Source organism: Cydia strobilella, chromosome Z (assembly GCF_947568885.1).
Source record: "Cydia strobilella chromosome Z, ilCydStro3.1, whole genome shotgun sequence".
NCBI lineage: Eukaryota > Metazoa > Arthropoda > Insecta > Lepidoptera > Tortricidae > Cydia > Cydia strobilella.
In genome coordinates, this window is record NC_086068.1 from 7,996,081 (window position 1) to 8,019,406 (window position 23,326).

At 38.2% G+C, this 23,326-nt stretch overlaps 1 protein-coding gene across 2 annotated transcripts in view; it reads left to right on the top strand.

Annotated features, from left to right (window-relative positions):
• Positions 1-597: 597 nt before the first annotated feature.
• Positions 598-23,326, top strand: part of LOC134754241 (bestrophin-4) — a 70,291-nt gene continuing 47,562 nt past the window's right edge. For both annotated transcript variants that reach the window (XM_063690433.1, XM_063690434.1), the window contains exons 1-2: positions 598-995; positions 11,545-11,655. In XM_063690433.1, coding sequence (XP_063546503.1) covers positions 925-995; positions 11,545-11,655 — 182 coding nt within the window. In that variant the 5' untranslated portion in view covers positions 598-924. The remainder of the gene's footprint in view (positions 996-11,544; positions 11,656-23,326) is intronic.

The window sequence follows — 23,326 nt, forward strand, 5'->3', positions numbered from 1 at the left end:
GCGTCGCGGCGCACCGCTGGCGCAGTGGCGTACTGGCGTAGAAGCAATTGGTGCGCGCTTCTGCGAACATGCTCGACGCACTAGTGGCGCGGCAGCCGCAACATTGCCAATTGCCCTGAACGCGTTATCATATTACGCGTAAGTGAAATGAGCCCACAGATTGCTAGTGTAGAAAGAAGTACAGTACGCCTTAAAAAGGGTTATTTTCACTAAAGTTGAATAACGACAAATAATATACCTACCAGACTAGTGATCAGCTCTTCTAGCATGATTCATACCGATGCCATAAAAGCTCCTCCTAGAAGAAATAATGACGCGTAGAACAATAGGTTTCGCTGACCTCGCCATGAGTGTAATCACTCCCATGCCGTGCCGGCGACCCGCGCGTCACCCGTTGGGGCCGTTGGTTGGTGCATACATTTGATACGTAATGCAGTCAGTTGGTGCATAGAATGCATACAGCGAAGGCGGCTAAGGCTTTAGGGGAGCGCCATCTAGCGAGAATTACGGGCAGGTGGAAGGAGCGAGCGAGCGCGGCGGCGCCCGCGCCGCGCAGCGAGCTCGTTACACGCATGAGCGGCCGCAAGCAAGTACACCAACCAGTATACATCAAGTATCAACATCAGTCACAGTTGTCACTGCTCCGCGAGTGGTGGTGTCGCACGCGCTCCCTTCATGCGTTCCAACAATTCGGGGAAGGTCGAGTATACAACACATCACCAGAATGTGACAAAACAACCGCGCGCCGCACTCTAGCTAATAACTTCCCTTCGTCTTCCCTAGTAACTAAAGTCAACACACTTTTTTTATTACTTTCTAAAACGTATTTAATTTTCCGTGTGTTTCGTTTCAAGCTCGCGCCAACAAAACGTGTGTGTTGTGTATAAATAAATATTAATATAGTGTTGTTAAGTTAAATACGACATGACTGTATCATATGCCGGCGAGGTACCAAACGGCAGCAGTTTCGGATGTTTCTGGAGGATCCTTTGCAAGTGAGTAGTTTTAGTGTACGGACTTATATTACGGAGAGGTCGGGAGCGGGCGGAGCGAGCGAGCCAGCTGAGGCGCGCGAGCCGAGTCCTGCGAAACAGCTGTTCGAGCTTCGAGCCCGCGGAGCCAGTCCACGAGAGCTGCTCGTGACGAAACTCCGCCGATCGTCCGTGGCCACATGTTAAACCGTGACAATAGCACCTCCCCGACCCACAGCCGCGCTATTGTGTCGCGAATGCGATGCGACATTCGTGTTTAATTGTACACAACAACCAACAACACCAAGGTGCTAAGGTTACTTCGTCGCGATCAAAAGTCGAGACGGTGGCAACAGGTCTTCATCGGCCTTGATCGTTGATGATCGATGAATGTATTTGGTAAGTAGTTGGGGCGCAGCCGCGCGACAGTGACAGACGGGCTCGGCCCTGACAACGAAAGGTGGCGAAAGTATCTCTGACGCACACAACGATCGATTAAACACTTTATTCGATAGTTCTCAGTAATCTTGCGACCGTAGTTATCGGTCGCTTATTTCGTTTGACACAAATAATACCTTAGGTACACTTAAACTACTTACTTACATGTGACTAGTCTTACCTACGCTGCTAAAAGTATTTAATCAACTGCAATGCAACACAACACGCCAATGAGTAATGTTATTAAATCAGTTGCGTCGACGGCTGCCTAGGTACTTATATCAATAAATTCATTGAAAAGTAAGCGTGCGTATGTTATTGAATTTAATTCAATACATACAACTTACGCGCCGTTATGCGCACAATATGCGATCTGACACCCTGGGCCCATCAGTGCGATTCGAATTTCGAGAGAAGTAAACAAATATTTGTCCGAGTATTAGCATGTGCAATTTTTGGTCGCGACCGTTATCTGTAAACGACTGGTCGCAATGTGTTCTGCCGTTTCTAACGTGAAAGAAACGGTAACAGAAATAAGTGGCAATGAAAATAAATTGAATGGCAATAAATATGTGTACCACATAACACGAACAAGTCGTCAGTCAATAATACGTGACCTCAATTTCAGTTTCATGGAGTTTAAAAGGTTTTCCGACACCGAATAAGTAAGTAGGTAATATACCTAGTACCTACCTGACTTGCGGACTGCGATAATGATAACATAATATGCAAAGATTGATCCTTAGATTTGTATCTCATTTCCGTTCACATGAAACAGGAACTATAAAACTGACCTACCAATGTGCCTATTCATTCTCTGTGTTGCAAGGACTCAAGTTTCATTCGTACAGTATAAGATAAATTTGCAAAGGATTTTAGTACGTACCTAAACTAGGACTAGGTGGGTACCTATATCCTTTCAGTGAAAGATAAAACTGTCGATTTGAATCTTAAGTAGTTCCTTGAATAGAGTTAATGGGTTAGGCGTTAAGCCATAAAGCAGAGCTTAAGGAATTAATATACGGAAATAGGTACTTATTTACACAATGTTCCTTTTCAAAAGTAAAGATAGGCCTCCCGTTCATTTAACGCCGAGCGAACTTACGCACCAACAAAATGTGCACTAACGCCATTTGCGCACCAATTTTCTGGCTCACTTCGTAGTGTTCGTAAGGGCCAAACGTCAAACTTATACCAGAAAACATAACAACATTACTTTATGTAATTACGTACCTAATCAATCTAATCATAGTAATCATTAATCATGTAGGTAGTAGAGACACAGTAACTATGAAGGTTTCTCCGAGGCACTATCCGAAATGAGAAAGTGAAAAAAATACAAAAACACTTCGTGGTTTGTCTAACTTTGCCTTAACACATTCTTATCATTAAGCATGCGATGTTGTATCACGTTTTCACATATTTTCATATCCATGTTACTTAACATGCAAGCTTTGCTTAGTTTTGCGCTGTCGGGCAAGTCGATGCGTGTAAAATGGTCCCCAGATTTTTATTAGGGTTCCGTACCCAAAAACGGGACCCTATTCCTAAGACTCCGCTTGTCTCTTACTGTCCGTCTGTCACCAGGCTGTATCTCATGAACCGTGATAGCTAGACAGTTGAAATTTTCACAGATGACGTATTTCTGTTGCCGCTATAACAACAAATACTAAAAACAATAAAATATTTTTTTAAGTGGGGCTCCCATACAACAAACGTGATTTTTTTGCCCTTTTTTTGCGTCATGGTACTGAACCCTTCGTGTGCGAGTCCGACTCGCACTTGGCCGGTTTTTTATTTGACTTACGTGCCAACCCCGCTTTATAATTGTAGGATACATTTCTGTCTTAGAACTATTAGACAACCCTGTGCTCACCCGGAGGTCGACCGAAATCAGTAATTAGCGAGCGTCCTCACAAGGCTCCTGTAAGGTCGCGTGTGCAAATTTTGACGGCTTCTAATTTCGTATTCCGACTGTAGGAAGCCTATCGCAATGTGGGCTCATGTGCGAGGTGCGACGATTATAACCTCTGCAAGCCTGATCATGGCCACGGGAAAATACTTCGTCCGTGTCCGTACCACGTCCATACAGGGCGAGCGCTAGTTTTTCTCCGCTTATAGGTAACCGTTGGGATTGAGTCCTCGTTTATTTTTAAATCCGCATGTTTTAGACTAGACTGGCATAGACTCGGGATACAGTACAGCAGCAGGGTCAAAAACATTTAGAAAAAGGTCTCTTCTGTAGACATTACAATTAAAGTTTACGACCCGGGGAAAAATATATTTTGTCTATATGGGTGCAACGTAAAAATTTGCTTTTGATTTTCTTAAGTTTACAATGTCTACAGGAAAGACGACTTTAGGATACAATAAAATGTGTATGACACAGCAGCTAAATACTTTTTCTAACAAAAAATCTTGCACCAAATCGGACAGCTAAAGAAGATGACGCTGCATGTACGTCGCCAGTCTTTAGTTTTCAAGCTGGCCCTTACGGCCAACTTATTGTCCATTGTTAGTAACACCGCACGTGCCACTTACGCACCTGAATGGACATAATGGAAATTTAGGAAATGGAAATTATTGTTCTTAAAAATTTCTCATACATGGAACATTTCGTAATTTAGGAAACTTACCGAGCGCACATCATAGTCTAAAGGTGCCCAATGATTATCAGTCCGCCGGACAATATCAGCCTGTCAGTTAGAACGAAAATTTGGCAGTTCCGAACAACTGACAGGCCGTTATCGTCCGGCGGACTGGTAACCAATGGACAGTTGCACCATCCGCACTAGACAGATTGATCAACGTTTACGTCGGCGCGAGGTTTACTCCGTTTACTATGAAACTTTCCATACAATAAAATTTTGCGATGACAAACATTTTGGTGCAACCGACCCTAAATAATGCAGGCTTTTGATTGTTAGTTACGCTTTTGTCGTTTATCGTTTCGACTTCGAGTGTCACTTTCGCTCTTACCCGCATGTTAGAACGTGACAGAAGTAATTACGTCGATGGCACACGATAAAAGCAAGACCATGACGGGATCTACAGGACGTCACACACTCATACAATGAATGTTATTCGTTTAACAGTTAACTCATTCAATTCATGCCAGTTCTGGTGAATCGATCTGTACCGTACATAGCTTTAATAATAACTACTGTTTGTTTATTGCTTACCGTTACCGCATCACAGGTAAGTACCTTAAGTACTAAGTTATTATCTAACACATAAATATGATTGCAAACCGTACATGGCTCATGTTTCTTTGATCTTCTTTTTATCTCTGCTGTTAGTATGTATGTTAACATTATGTACTTAATAATGAACCTCCAGGCAGTGTTGGCCGAACGCTAATGCCATTAACCATTAAAAATTAACAATTAAAAAGGTTAATGGCCATTAACCATTAGCCATTTAATTCGGATTAAAGTTAATTCGGATTAAATTTTTGAGACGTTAATGGCCATTGAAGTTAATTCGGATTAACTTTAATTCGGATTAACTTCAATGGCCATTAAAGTTTCAAAAAATTAATTAGAATTACTCTCAATTGCATTAACGTCTAATAAAATTACATTCGTGATATTTTAAAATGAGACAGCAAAATGACCCTGACTGAACCCTGGCAGTAGTAGCAGTACCTACCTACTACCTAGTAGAATTCTGGTTTGGTGCAACACAGACATACGCGGTTTTGGTCATTTAAATCGTCTTGATGAGCACTTCGGAGAGCCGTACCCATGATAGAGCTGATGCTGAACCCTGGCAGTACCTAATGGATCTAAGGTTTGGTGCAACATAGGCACACGCTGTTTTAGTCATCCGACTCGTCTTGATGAGCACTTCGGAGAGCCATACCCATGATAGAGCTGATGCTGAACCCTGGCAGTACCTAATGGATCTAAGGTTTGGTGCAACATAGGCACACGCTGTTTTAGTCATCCGACTCGTCTTGATGAGCACTTAGGAGAGCAGTACCCATGATAGAGCTGATGCTGAACCCTGGCAGTACCTAGTGGATCTAAGGTTTGGTGCAACATAGGCACACGCTGTTTTAGTCACCCGACTCGTCTTGATGAGCACTTAGGAGAGCAGTACCCATAATGGAGCTGATGCTGAACCCTGGCAGTACCTAGCGGAACTAAGGTTTGGTGCAACATAGGCACACGCTGTTTTAGTCATCCGACTCGTCTTGATGAGCACTTAGGAGAGCAGTACCCATAATGGAGCTGATGCTGAACCCTGGCAGTACCTAGCGGAACTAAGGTTTGGTGCAACATAGGCACACGCTGTTTTAGTCACCCGACTCGTCTTGATGAGCACTTAGGAGAGCAGTACCCATAATGGAGCTGATGCTGAACCCTGGCAGTACCTAGCGGAACTAAGGTTTGGTGCAACATAGGCACACGCTGTTTTAGTCATCCGACTCGTCTTGATGAGCACTTAGGAGAGCAGTACCCATAATGGAGCTGATGCTGAACCCTGGCAGTACCTAGCGGAACTAAGGTTTGGTGCAACATAGGCACACACTGTTTTAGTCATCCGACTCGTCTTGATGAGCACTTAGGAGAGCAGTACCCATAATGGAGCTGATGCTGAACCCTGGCAGTACCTAGCGGAACTAAGGTTTGGTGCAACATAGGCACACGCTGTTTTAGTCATCCGACTCGTCTTGATGAGCACTTAGGAGAGCAGTACCCATGATAGAGCTGATGCTGAACCCTGGCAGTACCTAGTGGATCTAAGGTTTGGTGCAACATAGGCACGCGCTGTTTAGGTCGTCCGTCGTGCCAGGGTTCAGCATCAGCTCTATCATGGGTACCGCTCTCCTAAGTGCTCATCAAGACGAGTCGGGTGACTAAAACAGCGTGTGCCTATGTTGCACCAAACCTTAGATCCACTAGGTACTGCCAGGGTTCAGCATCAGCTCTATCATGGGTACTGCTCTCCTAAGTGCTCATCAAGACGAGTCGGATGACTAAAACAGCGTGTGCCTATGTTGCACCAAACCTTAGTTCCGCTAGGTACTGCCAGGGTTCAGCATCAGCTCCATTATGGGTACTGCTCTCCTAAGTGCTCATCAAGACGAGTCGGATGACTAAAACAGCGTGTGCCTATGTTGCACCAAACCTTAGTTCCGCTAGGTACTGCCAGGGTTCAGCATCAGCTCCATTATGGGTACTGCTCTCCTAAGTGCTCATCAAGACGAGTCGGGTGACTAAAACAGCGTGTGCCTATGTTGCACCAAACCTTAGATCCACTAGGTACTGCCAGGGTTCAGCATCAGCTCTATCATGGGTACTGCTCTCCTAAGTGCTCATCAAGACGAGTCGGATGACTAAAACAGCGTGTGCCTATGTTGCACCAAACCTTAGATCCATTAGGTACTGCCAGGGTTCAGCATCAGCTCTATCATGGGTACGGCTCTCCGAAGTGCTCATCAAGACGATTTAAATGACCAAAACCGCGTATGTCTGTGTTGCACCAAACCAGAATTCTACTAGGTAGTAGGTAGGTACTGCTACTACTGCCAGGGTTCAGTCAGGGTCATTTTGCTGTCTCATTTTAAAATATCACGAATGTAATTTTATTAGACGTTAATGCAATTGAGAGTAATTCTAATTAATTTTTTGAAACTTTAATGGCCATTGAAGTTAATCCGAATTAAAGTTAATCCGAATTAACTTCAATGGCCATTAACGTCTCAAAAATTTAATCCGAATTAACTTTAATCCGAATTAACTTTAATGCAATTGGTTAATGGCGGAACTAATGGTTAATAAAATTGATCAATGGTTAATTAAAATTAACAATTACGGCCAACACTGCCTCCAGGTCTGTTTCTTAAGTATGTTAAGTACATTTGTACATGTGACTGTTTGTGTTCTAAATAAACTAAAAAAGATATATATGTAGGTAATGTGGGTTAAGAGTGTTAAGACTGGTAAGAGGCATGCAGCCCATGCAGGTGACAGTTAGTGTGTCCCTGTTTCGTCCAAAATAAACGTTATCGCTTTAAAGGTATCTGCCCTTAAAGTAGCCGTTACCCACTGCAAGTGTAATTTAGCCCACTAGCCCTTTAAGGGGGTCCCATGCCCCAATGACCTTCGATCTGAATCCCTTAGTTTTCTAATATTTATTGTAGCTTTTTTTTATATAGTATCCCATATTTACTTCAAAGTTGATTGTCTTCGAGATATTTGGCATTAAAGTTAAACAATTTTAGACCAAAAAAGCTGGTTTTTTGGTCATAACTTTTGTGTTAATTATAGTTGCTTAAACCAAATTGGCACTAAATAAGAACAAAAACAACTATACTCATCCTTTTCTTTTGGGTCCTAGTACTAGTGTAAGACAAAGATAGTATGATTTTCTCTGTCTATGTTTGAAATGAGACAAACTATAGTTTAAAATTAAAACCTTTGACCAGTTTTTAGAGACGTCAAAGACGAACCCAAAAATGTAGATTTCGTATATGTAGGTAAGATCTTTCACAGCAATCGAGATACGAAAAAAGTGTTTTTTTAGCCAATGTTTAAAAAAATCATAAAAAATAAGTATTCATTTCTTTCAAAATCCGGTAGACAAAAATGGAGATAAAAGATTAAAGAACCAATAGCCGTTTGTCTTGTAATTCTATCTGTATAGTGCAAAATAAAGGAGATACTATTCAAAACTTGTCAAAAACCAATGAAAACATCGGATAACCCTTTAACCGCCGTAGACGGATATAATTATGAGTGATATATAAGACATACAAAATCGGTAAAATGAATGACGATACCGACTGCACGTAATATGGTAATTTTAACGTATTTCGACCGCAGCTGCTTGACTGTTCCGACACTACTGCAGCGGCCTGAACGCGTCGGTGTTATTGTCAATTTCCATAATAGTAAAATGAATGACGACACCAACTGCACGTATTGTCCGCGCGTGAATTCCGTGCACGGCTGAGGAATGTTAGGAATGTTGGGCGTCATGACAGAGTGGTGTCATTTTGTGTTTAGTAGTATGGTGACCAGTAGTGCAGCTGCGATTGGAAATGGAATGTCACCTTTAGACAAAACTTCGTGTATCTTCGTACCGCCGCGCCGGCGACACGAGCACGCTCGAAGACAAATTCTATGGCGGTTAACCTTTCGTATGCGCATGTCAAAAAATTGGCATATAAATAGCAATCGTGACATGTCCATACAGTCCAATGTTATAACTGCCGTATATGGCTTCGTATGAACTAGAGGGTTACTTAGTAGGGTAGATAGAAAATACAGGTACAGAGGTACAGTCCGACGAGAAATTTTATTATTTATATTAATTAATTTCTACAATTGGTTGTCGGACTATAGAGAATCGTCAAAGTTTAATGACAACATTTGGTGAAAGCAATTCATGACTTTTTCACAATATTTACTTTTTACTCATGATTTCTCTGTATTTTGGGAACTTCATTATATCCTCAATTGTCAGTTGAGTAGATGTATATGTACAGTCAGCTGCAGAGAAAAAGTGCAGTGGGTGTCCTGCATAGAAGTTTGTATGAAGCCCGTACATTAGGGGAACTGCAAGCCAATTGCAATGTCGGCGTGCAGTTCCCATACAAGTTGCAGTCGGGTTGCAGTCCGCCTGTACCGGCCCTAACATTTATAGGTATATTACACATTATTCTATCGTTTTACGGTAGAAAATGTATACATACATTATGTATATTTGATATCGACAGTACATAATATTTCTACTCTGTCGGTACACTCGGTACGATTAAGGGCCAGTTTCACCAACCACTATTGACCGACTGATCAAAATCAACTAGCAGTAAAGTATGAAACATTCGATACAATAAAATTTAGCGAACGTTTAAAACGGTGACAGACGGTTTGGTACAACCAACCCTAAAAGTTATGCGTTTGTATTTGTACCATTTTCAACCAAAAGGGTACTTATTGTCGGTTGTCTATAAGGCGGTATTTCCATATTAGCATCAATTTAGAATCAACCTTATCGACAACCGACAATGTGATACCTTTTGGTTGAAAACGTCACATTTGTTTAACGTAACGTTCGCCAAACAATGAGGTGCGATTCCGAACACACGACAACGTTGAATGTGTAGTAACGGTGTATATACTCTGTGAGTGTGCCGTGCACATTTAATGGATGGCATTAGAAGTTATACTTTGTTGGAAAGGGATACATGAGGGCTAATTGATAATTTTTTTTTTGTATTTCAAAGCTAATAAATCACTATTAAATAATTACATGCCTATCAGCAAGCTATCAGCGAAAGATTATGCCATAAACCCTCCCATTAGCAAATGAAGGGTTAGCCTGGGAAACTTAAGCCGCCGGAAGAGATGGAGTTTAATGATTTTATCGAAATAATGTGCTCAATGAAACAATGTTACATGGTCCATGACCCCTCACATACACTCGACATTCATCTATTACCAACAAGGTCTTCTACGAGTAAAGACACTTGTGCTCGACTTGGACAGATTCGATAATTTATTTTATATCGATTAGATTAGGAAACGAAAGAAAGAAACAAAAGTGCTCACATTCATTTGTAGGAAGGAAGCGTTTTACGATTGTAAATTCTTATTAGTTTAGAAAGTCACATCATAAATTAAACATGTCATTTTAAGGAATCGGATAGGTGTGAATGGTGTGATATAATTTTAACTTGTAATTGGTCAGCTATGAGCGGTGGCTATAAATGTAGTGCTTTTAGATATGAGATGATTGTTCATAATTTAGATACGGTTTAAATATACATATTCGTCTTACATATTAATTAATTTGAATTTACGCACTTCATATGTTTATCACTTAAAAACAGTTTCGTGGAACGAAAATATAAACATGCCTTGGTAACCCCAACATTTATGATTGCCAGGTGTTTATATATTTTATTTTTATAAGTTATCGTTAAATTCATAGTTAATTTACTGCATGATGTTTATTCTGCTGGCGCTAAGGCAGAAAACCAAATGGATAAATAAAAACCATCTGTCAATCACAAAATAGGTGTAAGATAAGTACACGTAGCACATGAGCAATCACGATTCCAGAGTTTTTAAGGCGAGTGTTTTCGCTTAAATAGATATATAGTTTCGTCGTAAAACCTGTCGAACAAGACAATGGGGACAAACGACCTAGAAACTATTTTAGCAATAAAAGAAAGATAAAATCGTCACGAGACTATAATATATTTACTTCATATTTATTTAAACAAACTCATATAGGTATCATTAGGTACGCGAGAATACATTATAGAAAACATATGTTATTGTCATGCGTCATAAATTTATATAACCTTCAAAAACAATCACAACCAAAACAATAACAATATTTGGGAGTGTCCTTAATAAATTCTGTAAAAGTAACAATTATGCATGCGTTTTCCAATTAAAATGTGTTTTTATATACTTTGGATAGAACACGAACGTCCGTCCGTCACACGTGAGTGACCATGGTTTTTGTACAATTAGTACAATTACCCGATAGACCTCATGCGTGATATAAGCACATGTAATATTATAAATGTGTTATGGATCTGGGGTGATTACGTTATAAGAGCAAGCGCCTCTCTCATTCAAACGAATGGTTTTCTAGGATATTGTTAGACGTTGGGCGAATTATTTTAATATATTATGCTGCACACAAACCTGCAAGTAGAATTTTGCTAAGACCATAATAAACATTGCGAATTGTTTACATTAATTCGTGGGTTTTCAACAAACCTCATAGAAGTACGCAAACGTAATCTGCTGCGAGATTTCGCCCTCCGATATCTCCGGTTTTTCAAAATACGCAAGCGTAATACGACGTAAATGTGAATATGATTGCCGTCACTAAAAGCCGTTCTTTTCCTAGCTGGGTCATAATGAGCGCAATCTCTGAGACACACATTTTTGTAGAAAGGTAAGTAGATTTCGATATTTTTCATGGTGTTTTCTGTAGAAACTTCCACCAAAAAGCTAAAAACACCATATCATCTTAAAGACAAAGACAAATAGTCAAAAATGTGTCCAAGAAATTGAGGCAGTCAATTGTCACATAATAAACCCAGTTACTTCCACTCCACAATATCCACATTGCGATCTTAACGATTCCAATTTGTTTTCAGATGGCGCGGCAGTGTTTACAAGCTCGTCTGGAGAGAACTGCTGGCGTACCTCACTCTGTATTACACTATCAACTTGCTGTATCGGTTCGCACTCACAGAGTCACAACAGAGGTTAGTCCTTCTACAATCATACTCGTACTATGATAACACCTTTGGGTTTGAAATAGATATCGGACTTTTAAAAAATAAAAATATAAAAAAAGTAAAATTATTATTTTATATATAAATAAATTGAAATTGAATTGAAATAAAGCGAGCATAAAGATGACAGTGACAAAGTTTAAATATTTCATATTCCCTATTTCTACGTAATCTAGACAAAACACGAGAGGGAAAACTGCCGATCAAGCGCTGTAACTGATAGCTCTATAAAAATGCCCACTATAGTTCCATACTTCCGTCGCCCGTTTGTAATGTTTGTATAAAAAAAAAATAGTTTAAACTTAACGAATTTGCTGTCTGGACTTCACGTTTTTATTAAGAGATTCTTACTCAATTGGACACTCATAACTAATTCTTTTGATCTATAAGTAATAAATATTTTTACTTTTCATAATGTCTTCCTGAAGGACAAGTAGTTCCCACATTTGTATGCGGAAATGGCCAGAAATTACCTCTTAATTTGTGGTCAGTGACAAATGTAGTTAATTGGCATTTTAATACATTACTGTAGAGGTTACCCTCAGAAATTTGATTTCCATTACCCAGTATTTAGTAGTTTATGAATACTAAAGTCAAATCATAATCATTTGCTTTTAGCTCACGGCCAACTAGGTACAATACAATATCCATCTTTGATAAAATTAAAATCTTTTATTCTTCGCAAAATCATGCACCTGCTAAGCTGGATTTGTATTCTCATAGCTTATTCGAGTCGATAATCAGGTGAACCAGTATAACAATGACTTCGATCCGCGCTTTATTATGCGTAATCGTAAAGCAAACTTGGTTGGTGGTCCGCATCCGACTCGGCTCGAATGCCCTTAGAACGAGCCTCGTTCTCAATACACTAATGAACTTGCGGCACTATTATTTGAAACCAAATTGTTATGATAGGTAAGCCATGAAACAAGTTGAGTACAAGCTAAGATCCCTCAATCTGTATTCAACTCTAATCTTACGAGAATAATGATTCATTTATGTTGTCACAAAAGTCGCGTTAGGTATGAGCTTCTGTTTAAATCTGATTCAGCAGTTACTTACGGTATTTTGAACCTTAGGCTGGTGTTAAAAAGGTACGTTTTATGTTGCTCAAGGCAGGCATGTTAAGCTAAGCTAGGCTGTTGTCATTACTGTCACGCCACGCTATCGAAGTTAGGTATAGGTACTATCATAGAGTAACTTATACTAGAGCGGTACTGTCATAGTAAATTTTGTAACCCCAGTAAATTCACTGCCATCTGTCGACACACTTTAAAACTAAAAATAAATATTTATAAAAATACGATAAAATGTATTTAAATATGGATAAATGATTTTTTTATTTGCATTAATTATTTTTATATGATTTTGACCCATGTTCTTTCACTGGTATGCGTTAAAATTATAAATAACAAACGAAACAGTCAACGCCCTCTATACGAGTGTAGGCCAAAACTAGTGGCGCCATCTGATCGAGAATCAAATTTTCTTGATTTTCGAGGCACGTTTTTTCCTTAGACTGTATCCATCTATTACGGAGTTATATCAATCTTTGGTACTATCAACAGCTGATTCGTTCCATCTCTGACTGTACATTCATTTGGATTCGGTTTTATAAAACACCGCGAACAATAACTCTGCCACCTAGTCCGACAAGAAATTGTAGATTTTTTTTACGTAAAATGCACAAACATGGCAACAATTTAGAATGGATTTTTTTATAGGTGATCAAGCAACTCTTGTCAGTAGAAAAAGGCGGCAGATTTAAAAAATGTAGGCGCTAAGGGATATCGTCCCATAGAAAATTTGAATTTCGCGCCAAGATTTGCTTGACCAACTATAGTTCCATTTTATTTAATTTCTACTATTTTATGTCGCACTATAAGTACATATCTAATTAATAAATTTCGAGTGAACTAGTCACATTTTTTATTTTCACCGGGATACGAGGTTGGCGAGGTTTCTCGCCGGGAATATTTATCGCGGGGTACTTTAACCTTTTGGACACCAATGACGGATATATCGGTACCGCAGGTCCAACACCAAAGACGGATTAATCGGTCACAGACCACAGAGCAACATAGACCTACGTGCATGTGCTTAAAGTTCAATTTCAGTTTTGACACTTCGGTGACGTGGCGTCCGAGTGACAGCTTTTGTGTTTGACAAGGCGTCGAAAAGGTTAAAGCAGGTTCAACGTTTATTATTTTTCACCACACCAGCTGGTAAAGTTTCTTTTTATTCTTCAAAAACTCAGTGAAACACAAGAGTGGCAAAGTAATCTGATGCAAATTTTGAGTTGTTTCCTCATGTTGGCTGGTGGAATTGACTTTTAAGTGATGATTTTGAATGATATATATTTAATAACTTAATTTGTTTTTAGTTTTTATTCAAAGGACGTTATTACTTTTAAAATAAATTGGATTTGATTTGTTATGTTTTACAGTTAATATCTTTCTCGTGTTAATGTAGTGAAAAATTTTGTGTTTCACTGGGTGACAAAGTTTGTACCCTTGTACACTTTGAAACCCCTAAAGAGTGCACTTTTCGAATCACTCGCTGCCCTCGTGGTTCCTTTTGAGATCTTTCGCTTGCTCGGGTATCAATAATAATCAATATTAGTACGCAAAGTTAGACAAGAACTTTGCCTCTTTGTAAAACAAATATTAACTATTGTATAGTTGTTGTAAACATTTATATAGAAAAAGGTACTGGAATAACAGTGCAGTCAAGTGTAAAAATATGGGTGCACTCATCATACTAAAAAATATGTCCCATAGCTCTTATGTCAGCGAATAAAGAACTATGGGACATACTTTTGAGTAAGTTGTATGTACCCATATTTTTACACTTGACTGTTACATAGGTACAAAAAATGTACTTACGGAAATTTAGGAACACTGCCTATGGCTTTTACTTTTAAAGAAGTTGTGATTCTTAGTAGAGGCAACGTGGGAGGGTATAGTTTATTTACGGTACGGTAAAAATACGAGGATAATATAGTTTTAAAACAGTAATACAAACAATGACACACTTGCAACCATGTTGTATATCTTATCTTATTGCAATGTGGTGTACAAATTACTTGCGAGTCTCAGTTGGTACATCCAAGACGTGACTTTATGTATACTATACTTATAAGTATAGCAACGTAAGTGTAGTAAGTACGGATAAGAATTAGTGTTGGCAAACACTCGAGTCTTGGGAGTCCTCTCCTCTAAGGCTCGAGACAGTTTTTTGACTAACTCAAACATGCCTCCAACACACCCAACTTGTCAGAAGAAAGAAAAAGGAGCGACATTCAAATTTTCTATGGGAGATCAACCTTTAGCGCCCTTTTTTAAATGCGTCGCCTACTGAGAGAGTGGCTATGATGCCAGAGTATTATAATGAAATAATTGTATTCTATAGAAACTATTTTTTTAATACAGTTGCTCAGAAAGTGCTACTTTACGTAGCTGTTTAGCGTGCGGAAAGTTGGTTTTCGCGAACTAGTGCTTTTTACTTTCCAATTTTTTTTAATTTTTACTTGTTCCAATTCATGACTAACTTATTGGTGAGTGTTAATATTAGTTTCCTTTAAACGTCGTAATCAACATATTGTTTTTATAAATATACTATACACAAATAATCGTAAATAACGAGACTTAGGTAATAATAGTACAATGTTTTATATTTACAATTGTTTCCGTCTTATAGAACATGCATTTAAAAAAAAACTTTCATTGAAGTGGGTTTAATAATAATAACAAAATCCATTCTAGTCGAATAAAAGCTGAAAAAAACACCTCTTCGTAATGCCAAAAATTTTCACTGCGAAAGTTTCTTACTTGTTGTTTTTCTTATTTTTTCGCAACTGTATTAAAAAACGTCGTTCGTTCCATACACGTGCGGAAATGTCATTCTTCACTCGTCCCGAGTCTTGCCACTCGCCTGCGGCTCGTGTCTCTATACTCTGTACTCGGGAAGTAATGACATACTTTCCGCACTAGGATCGAAATGTACTATTTCTTGACAGCGGTTAACTAAGTTGTATGAATATGTGTGATGTCTGATGTATACTTGTTTGTCACTTGAATTTTCTACAACTGAAATTCTTTGAAAATGTTCAGTAGTTGTAACATGAAGTCTTAGAATGGCTGTGACGTCCTTCTCATATTCACACAATGTACAACCTTAATATGTCATGACGTAGTCTTTATTCAATCTACAAAATCACGACTCAAAAGACTCGCGACATCGCAGTCTTCCAAATCTAGAATTTATTCACAACTCGACTTGTGACCAACACTAGATTAGAACGACAAATGGAAAAGGACATTGTGTTGCAATAGGTATTATAATTAACAGTGTGACTAATGTAACGGTTAAAACTCAGCGAAAGTCTGCCAGGGAAGACATAGGTAGGTAATTATCTTACTATAGTACCCTTGAGTTAAGGTGAGGTTATACTTACGACTCTTGAGCTAGTCGATGGGTATTAATCGCTTTTTCGTCAGCGGTAGATTAAGAAAAAACCGGCCAAGTGCGAGTCGGACTCGCGCACCGAGGGTTCCGTACTTTTTAGTATTTGTTGTTATGGCGGCAACAGAAATACATCATCTGTGAAAATTTCAACTGTCTAACTATCACGGTTCATGAGATACAGCCTGGTGACAGACAGACGGACAGCGGAGTCTTAGTAATAGGGTCCCGTTTTTACCCTTGGGTACGGAACTCTAAAACCACATCAAAGTACTAACAGCGACACACTTAACTGACCAATTGACTATTAGTGGAGTGTATGGCTTTGTAATACGGTTTACGAGTTGTCAGCTAACAGTGCGGACGATGGTACCTTCTTCAATATAATAATAAATAATAATTATAGTTATTATGACCGTGCATGACAGTCGTGACGCCTAGCGCTGACAGTTGTTAGGGATTATGTTAGAAAACATACACTTATCTTATTATTTGTAGGATGTTATGCAGTTCTCGCTGGATATATTTAAACTTAAAAGTGCATCTTAATCAATTAAATAAGTAGGTACGCGTGTACGTAAATGCACATTTTAATTAACAACGAAAAATCTAAAACAAGATCGATATAAATTTAACTTCAACCGGTGAATTAAAAAAAAAGGTTTTACTCGCATTAATGAGATGTTAAAAAAATTATCACAATGATGGTGTGAACAGCTATTTTTAGATGAGCTCGTGTTATTCGGCAATCCTCAGTATCACTAACACCAAAATAAAACATATGTAGTACCAGGCGTGGCTCACTCCGCGATTTCGTCGCGTCGCTACAAGTACATAAGGCTCACCCCAATTTTGGTGTCTAGCCATAGTAATTGCCGCGCACCGCTACGGAACAGACGCGTTTTGTTAGAGAGTGAACCTTCTGTACCTAGTATTATTTATTCTGTGGTTAGTACCCTACTATTTTCACGTGCCAACAGTGATAACAGTACAATTAATCAACATTTTATAGTAATAGGTAAATCGTACTCGTGTCCTATCGTAGTACAACTGTCATACTCTCGTATTATCAAGCTACATACAAGTGTGCCTTTGTAGATTTTGACTTTGACCTGCAAATTCCACCTGATCCATTCGGACTGACTGGTTATTCGTGTAATATGTATATCAATACGTATTATCGTATTATCAATATCGCTTACCCTTTCCTGTCCGTGTCACCCTAACTCGTTCGCCTGCATGTCTAAGCAGCGTGTACAAGGCCATCCAATCCCAGTTATACTTATGCAGATACAGTACAACTAGAACTAAACTAATAATTTGTTAATATCATTGCAATTATAAGGTTGACCGATGGTCAGTTCTAAGGCTGCCTTTCCACTACACCGAGCCGGAGATTGGAGAAGACATGCGGGAATCAATTATGTTGTAATCCAGCACAGTGAAGAAGAGAACCAATGCCATTGGTTGATTCCCGCACGCCTCCTCTCATCTCTGCTCATAACAGTGAAAAGGTAGCCTTAGTGTTGCTTTTATTATAGGTTTTCCCTTATATTATTAATGTAGTTATACCTATAGTTGTCTATAATTAAATCTTGATAGTTATTTTTCATATATTTAACATTTTCCTGCATGGTTCTCTAATGGGTTCATGAGTTGAAAAGTAGGCCTATGTATCTTCGACGACAATGCAATATTACAGAGAAGAGAACCTAAGGTGGTCGCGATATGTAATAAATAAATCAAAAGAGCCTCATTGAATATCGGCTTGTTAGAATTGCCTTAATAAATCCGAAAGACAACATAATAATAAAAACATAATAATATATGTGTAGTAGTAACTCATAGACTATAGATACATCAAACTACATAAACATAAACTTTGTATGATGAATTAGTTTGACAAGTTAAATAAACAGATTTGTGAGAACATATAAGTTAAAACAGAAAGCACCGAGGTTACAAATTCGTTTTAAATAAATGAACGCGAGCGACCTTCGACTTAACCTTTCCTTAAACCAGCTTAGAACCTTATAATTATCACCCGCGAGTTCATAATGAACGTATAATATTTTTGGAAAAATATTCAAGTATGTATTCATAGAAGACGTTAATTATTAACGCTATTGTAGCGAGATAATTAATATTGTTGTTACTAAGTAGGTACCTAAAGTCGCTAATTGAAATATTAGACACATTGTTAAAACTAATAAAACAATTGATGTATGAAGTAAACTTGATAGAAAATCGAATGTAATAATTTAATAACCATTCAATTTGGTCTGAACACAAGCACTATTGGCCATCTGTTATGTTTGCACCAACAAAAGTAACTTTGAGTACCATGGAAATTAAGTTCAGCGTCAAGATATTTTAAAGTGCGCTACAAGTTAATATTTTTTTCCCTCACTAGCTCGGAAAGTTGTCGTTTATCCTTCAATACAAGCGGGGAAAAACGCGTTTTATCCACTAGTGGGGAAAGTAATTTGACCTTGGATGGAGCGTGTTTAAGTAGCTTGACAGATAACAAAACGTAAAACGCTCATGATAATGGTTCGTTCGATATTAATTATCATTAAATAAATGGTTTGAGAATCTAATAAAAAATACCAAATTTAGCTTTATTTAACGATTTTAAGTCATAAACCTTAAAATTCCATAAGAAACTTTTGTTTTTTTATAATGATGTTTAATATAATTCTGAACGCACAAGTTGAGTCGATGCAATTTCAAAACGCATCGTTGACATTTCATACATCAGAAATGTCAACATTGTCAACAATTTTTTTACTTAAAACCTTTTCTCACCGACTCGCGTAAAAATACACAACTTCCAGAGTTTTCTGTTATAATATCGTAAAGAAATGAGTGATTCCAGTGATGAAGATGATCTAACGCCTGTGGATGTTGCACTTTCCTCGCTATAGTTAGGTGAAAAGTTTTGTGTTACACACGGGCGCAAATGTATTTTACTTCTCGTGTGTTGAACCACTCGCTACGCTCAGGATTCTATTTTAAAACCACTCGCTTCGCTCGTGGTTCACCTATAGAATCCTTTCGCTTGCTCGTGTTTCAATTCTACACTCGCGGGTAAAATACAACTTTGCACCCTTGTATAACAAATAACTATTTAACTGAATGTCAGTTAGACCACAAAGAGGTAAGTAGGCCTACTTATTTATCTATGGTTACACACTCAAAACTGTATAGTTATTATTGGCTGGTATTTAACTGATCACCAGATATAGTAAAATTTAACACCACAAAAATCATTTTTACCACTAAAATAATAAATGATCACCAAAATTAGAACTCCATTCTTATGTGAAATAATTACCGATTTTTATACATTTTGCAATCCTTTTAAAGCAAATGACACGGAACTAATCATTGTTAACCCAAAAATAGTAAATGATCACCAAAGTGCCGTGTTTGTAGCTTGTAGCGTTATTAGTTTGTACTCTATTATATTATAGGCCTACTTATTTATCTATGGTTACACATACAAAACTGTATAGTTATTATTTCGTACTCTATTATATAACTACCTACTGAGGCACTCGGTAGATATCCGATATATGAAATCACGTAATACACTAAATTTGATCTAAATATGCAGATTAACAAGTCAATTCGCCAGTATTTCCGCAAATGGCCAAGTAACACGATGACTTGATCATTTAACCACAATCCAAAGCGTCGAGTGAGTCGATTTCTAAAACCGTCACGCGGCAAAAAAAAAGTTATTTTTTGCTGCTCATTTCGACAGCGTGTTTCGATAACTTGATGTAAAGTTACAAGTCCAATAGGTACCTATTCGATTTTCCTCAAAGGAAAACAACGCATTTGTCATAATATTATATTATGTATGATAGCAATACATTGTTATAGAGCTAAAGAATAACTACTTTGTACTGATTGCATTCATGTTCGTGGCAAAAGTTCAAGTAAGTTGTCTACCACTACTTTTGTGTTGTCTACAATATAATTATCTATCGATTATTTTGTTTAGATGTGAGGTAAAACTGATAGTTTTTTATCATTGACAATAAAATACTAATACGACTAGTACTTTGCGAATATATTTGAAATAAGTTCGCTTACTCCCTTCGACGTGTTTAGGCTAATAATTATAGCTGCATCACTTTTCTAATTCTCTACATTCTACGAGTAGTACTATTGTACTATTTTAAGTCTATTTTAACTCAAATATTTGGCCAAATATACGAAGAAGTGTGCAGGCGCTAAAAAAAGGCATTTGGAAAAATCTAAATACAATACTAATGGACTTAAACTATTAATGGCCTACACACATAACTACTATGCCATTAATTCCCGAAATACCACATTCCCTAAATACCTCATGTTAAGTATTACCCGTATGAATTATCTATGCGTCGAACGATCCAGTTTTCACCATTTACTAAATACTCTAGATAGATACCCAAGATATTGAGATCCCACAGCAGTACATATAATTAAGTTATATTGTTAAAACTACGAGTATGTTTGTGTGAAAAACGCAAGCTGTGATGTCAGAATGATTCCCCCCTCTTTCATATGTATCTAACCAATACGATCTGCTAAGACGAGCCAAGCGAAGCACAAGGGCACTACCTTTTCTCGAAGCGCTTCGTCGTTTTTTTTGAACTTTTATAAGTTGGATTTGGATTATACCAGATATTCTCGGGATATGATGTCAATAGTGGACTTATTAAACATAAAAAGCATACATTAACATTTAAAAAAAATCGTCAAACTGTATAAAAGTTTGTTGGCGGTTGCTGTTGCTGGCGACTTCCAGCGCTGATCTTCCGATGAGACCATCCGGTGAAACAATCACGACAGGTAACAAGAAGAACAACAAAATTAATATATATCATACAAAAGACAAAGAAGTTGGAACTTAGGTCCATGGGGTCCCAGCGCGCACAAGTTGTTTGCAGAAATCGCGAAGCGTCTGGTTGACGTAACTGGTGACCGAAGAGCTGGCGGCTTCCTCGCACAACGTATCAGCATTGCAATGATGATGTTTGGAGCCCTTACGTGTCCCACTGCGGGGCAAAGGCCTCCCTCTAATTTCTCCACAGATCTCTTTCCAATGCTGTGTCTGGCCACTCCTTCAAAAAGGAGTCTAGTTCATCCCGCCATCGCCGGCGGGGTCTGCCAAGTCTCCGATTTGAGGTTTCGGGCTCCCACTCTGTGGCGATTTTGCCCCACAACTCATTCGGCAGACGTGACCAGCCCAGTCCCATTTTAGCATGGCTGCCTTCCGAGCTTCATCGACGATTTGGGTTTTGGAGCGCAGCGTGGTGTTCTGGACTCGTTCCACCAATTTGACACCTAATAATATGCTACGCTCCACGGCTCGTTAGCAAACCCTGAGTTTGGACTTCTGAGCTTACATTGAGCTGAGCATTGCGATACAGCGACCAGCCGCAGCAGCAGGTAATGCCGCCAGCAACCTTGGTACAATGCCTCAAGGGCCCAGTTTAGATTTAAGCCAGTTATTAATTTCGTTTAGTAGTACCACTGTATATATCACACAACAAAAAATCCTAAAACATGAAACTTTTACCCCCTAAACTGAAAGTTTGTATTAGACTTCCGCAAATTTTGATGCTAATAGAGGTCTGAAAATTGATATAGTCCTTTGTTATAAATAATAAAATACGTTACTTTACTTTAAATTAGAGGATGGAAGATTGTCATAATAACCTACAAAAAGTAGTGAAATCCCACCAAAAACATTTTAATGTAAAATGTTGCCAAGACGACCATATGACGCGCACTGTCAAAAAGTTATTGTAGAGCCAAGCTTCTAACTCTACAAGCCGCAACTTCACAAACTCTGCACCTTAGTCAAAATATGTGACTTGGCCGTTTCGCTACGGGGTGAAAAATTTATTCACTGATCATTACTTTTCTGTTATACATACAATATTATATATTCTTGTAGTATCACGCTACACGACCCCGAAATCAACCTGTATATTAGGTAATAATGCTTTATAAACGACTAGTCCATACCAAATTTTATCTAAATCGTACAGAGTTACATTATTTATAGTTACATTATATTTAGTAGGGTTTAGTTTAGTATATAATATTAGTTATTGTATAGTAGGGATATAGTGGGTAAAAAGGAACCCTTATGGTGCGACTCTGTCCGTCTGTCTGTCACATTGTTAAATATAATTTATTCAGTATGCAAAAATTCAGTGGTTACTAATTTGAGACGTGGACTCTTCTTTTCCTTATTATATTACTAAAAAACCTACATAAATTCGATTCTACTGTATTGGTATCGTTATGAGCTTGTAACTCGACAAATTCGTCTGTCTGTCGCATTGCTAAATATAATTTATTCACTACTTATACAAAATGCAAAATTTCATAAATAGTTACTAGGTTAAATAAGTGGGATCATGGAAGTTTGCATTTTTTTTTTTCAATTATCTCCGTAATTTACCAAAGAGAGAAATGAAATTATAGCTTGAAGTCATTTAAAATCCTTTGTGTTTTTCAACGTGTATTCCATAAAGATAATACAAAATCAGACAGTTAGGAATTTTCCAATTTAAACTACGGGGCGTTTTTTCTGAGCACAGGTTATATTGTTTAGTATTATAATTAAACTGGTCTTGTTATCACTATTTCCTTTTACTTCGGTTGTTCATTAAGGTAGATATGACAACCTTCAGCCTTGATTATGACCTCCTTGCATGTTTAATATAGTTATATTTGATCACTAGTGTAATGGGCTCTCGCGACTCGCCTCGCCTCTCACTATATAGTCTCACTTCGCACTTGAAGACTCGATTGCTCTTGATTAATAGGCGTTTTAATACGACCTAAAGAGTATCTACAATTAGAATCAGATTATTATGAATTTTTTGCGCTACTTGCACCTTTGCGTAGCGAAAGATAAGGTACAGTCGAAGGCGAAAATATCGATCCGGACAAATGGCTCAAAAATATGTGAACACGACTTTATTGTCTATGGTGTAAGAGCGTACACATATTTTAGAAAATTATGCCCTTGAGTGTACAATAACAAAGTTCTGATACAGTCCTGAATATGTTATTAGCACTTCACAATTTGTGAAACTAGTGAATCGTTCTTTTACTTAATTGTTTGCCGACCCTTGGCGTAGATGGTGGTCATGGTTTTGTT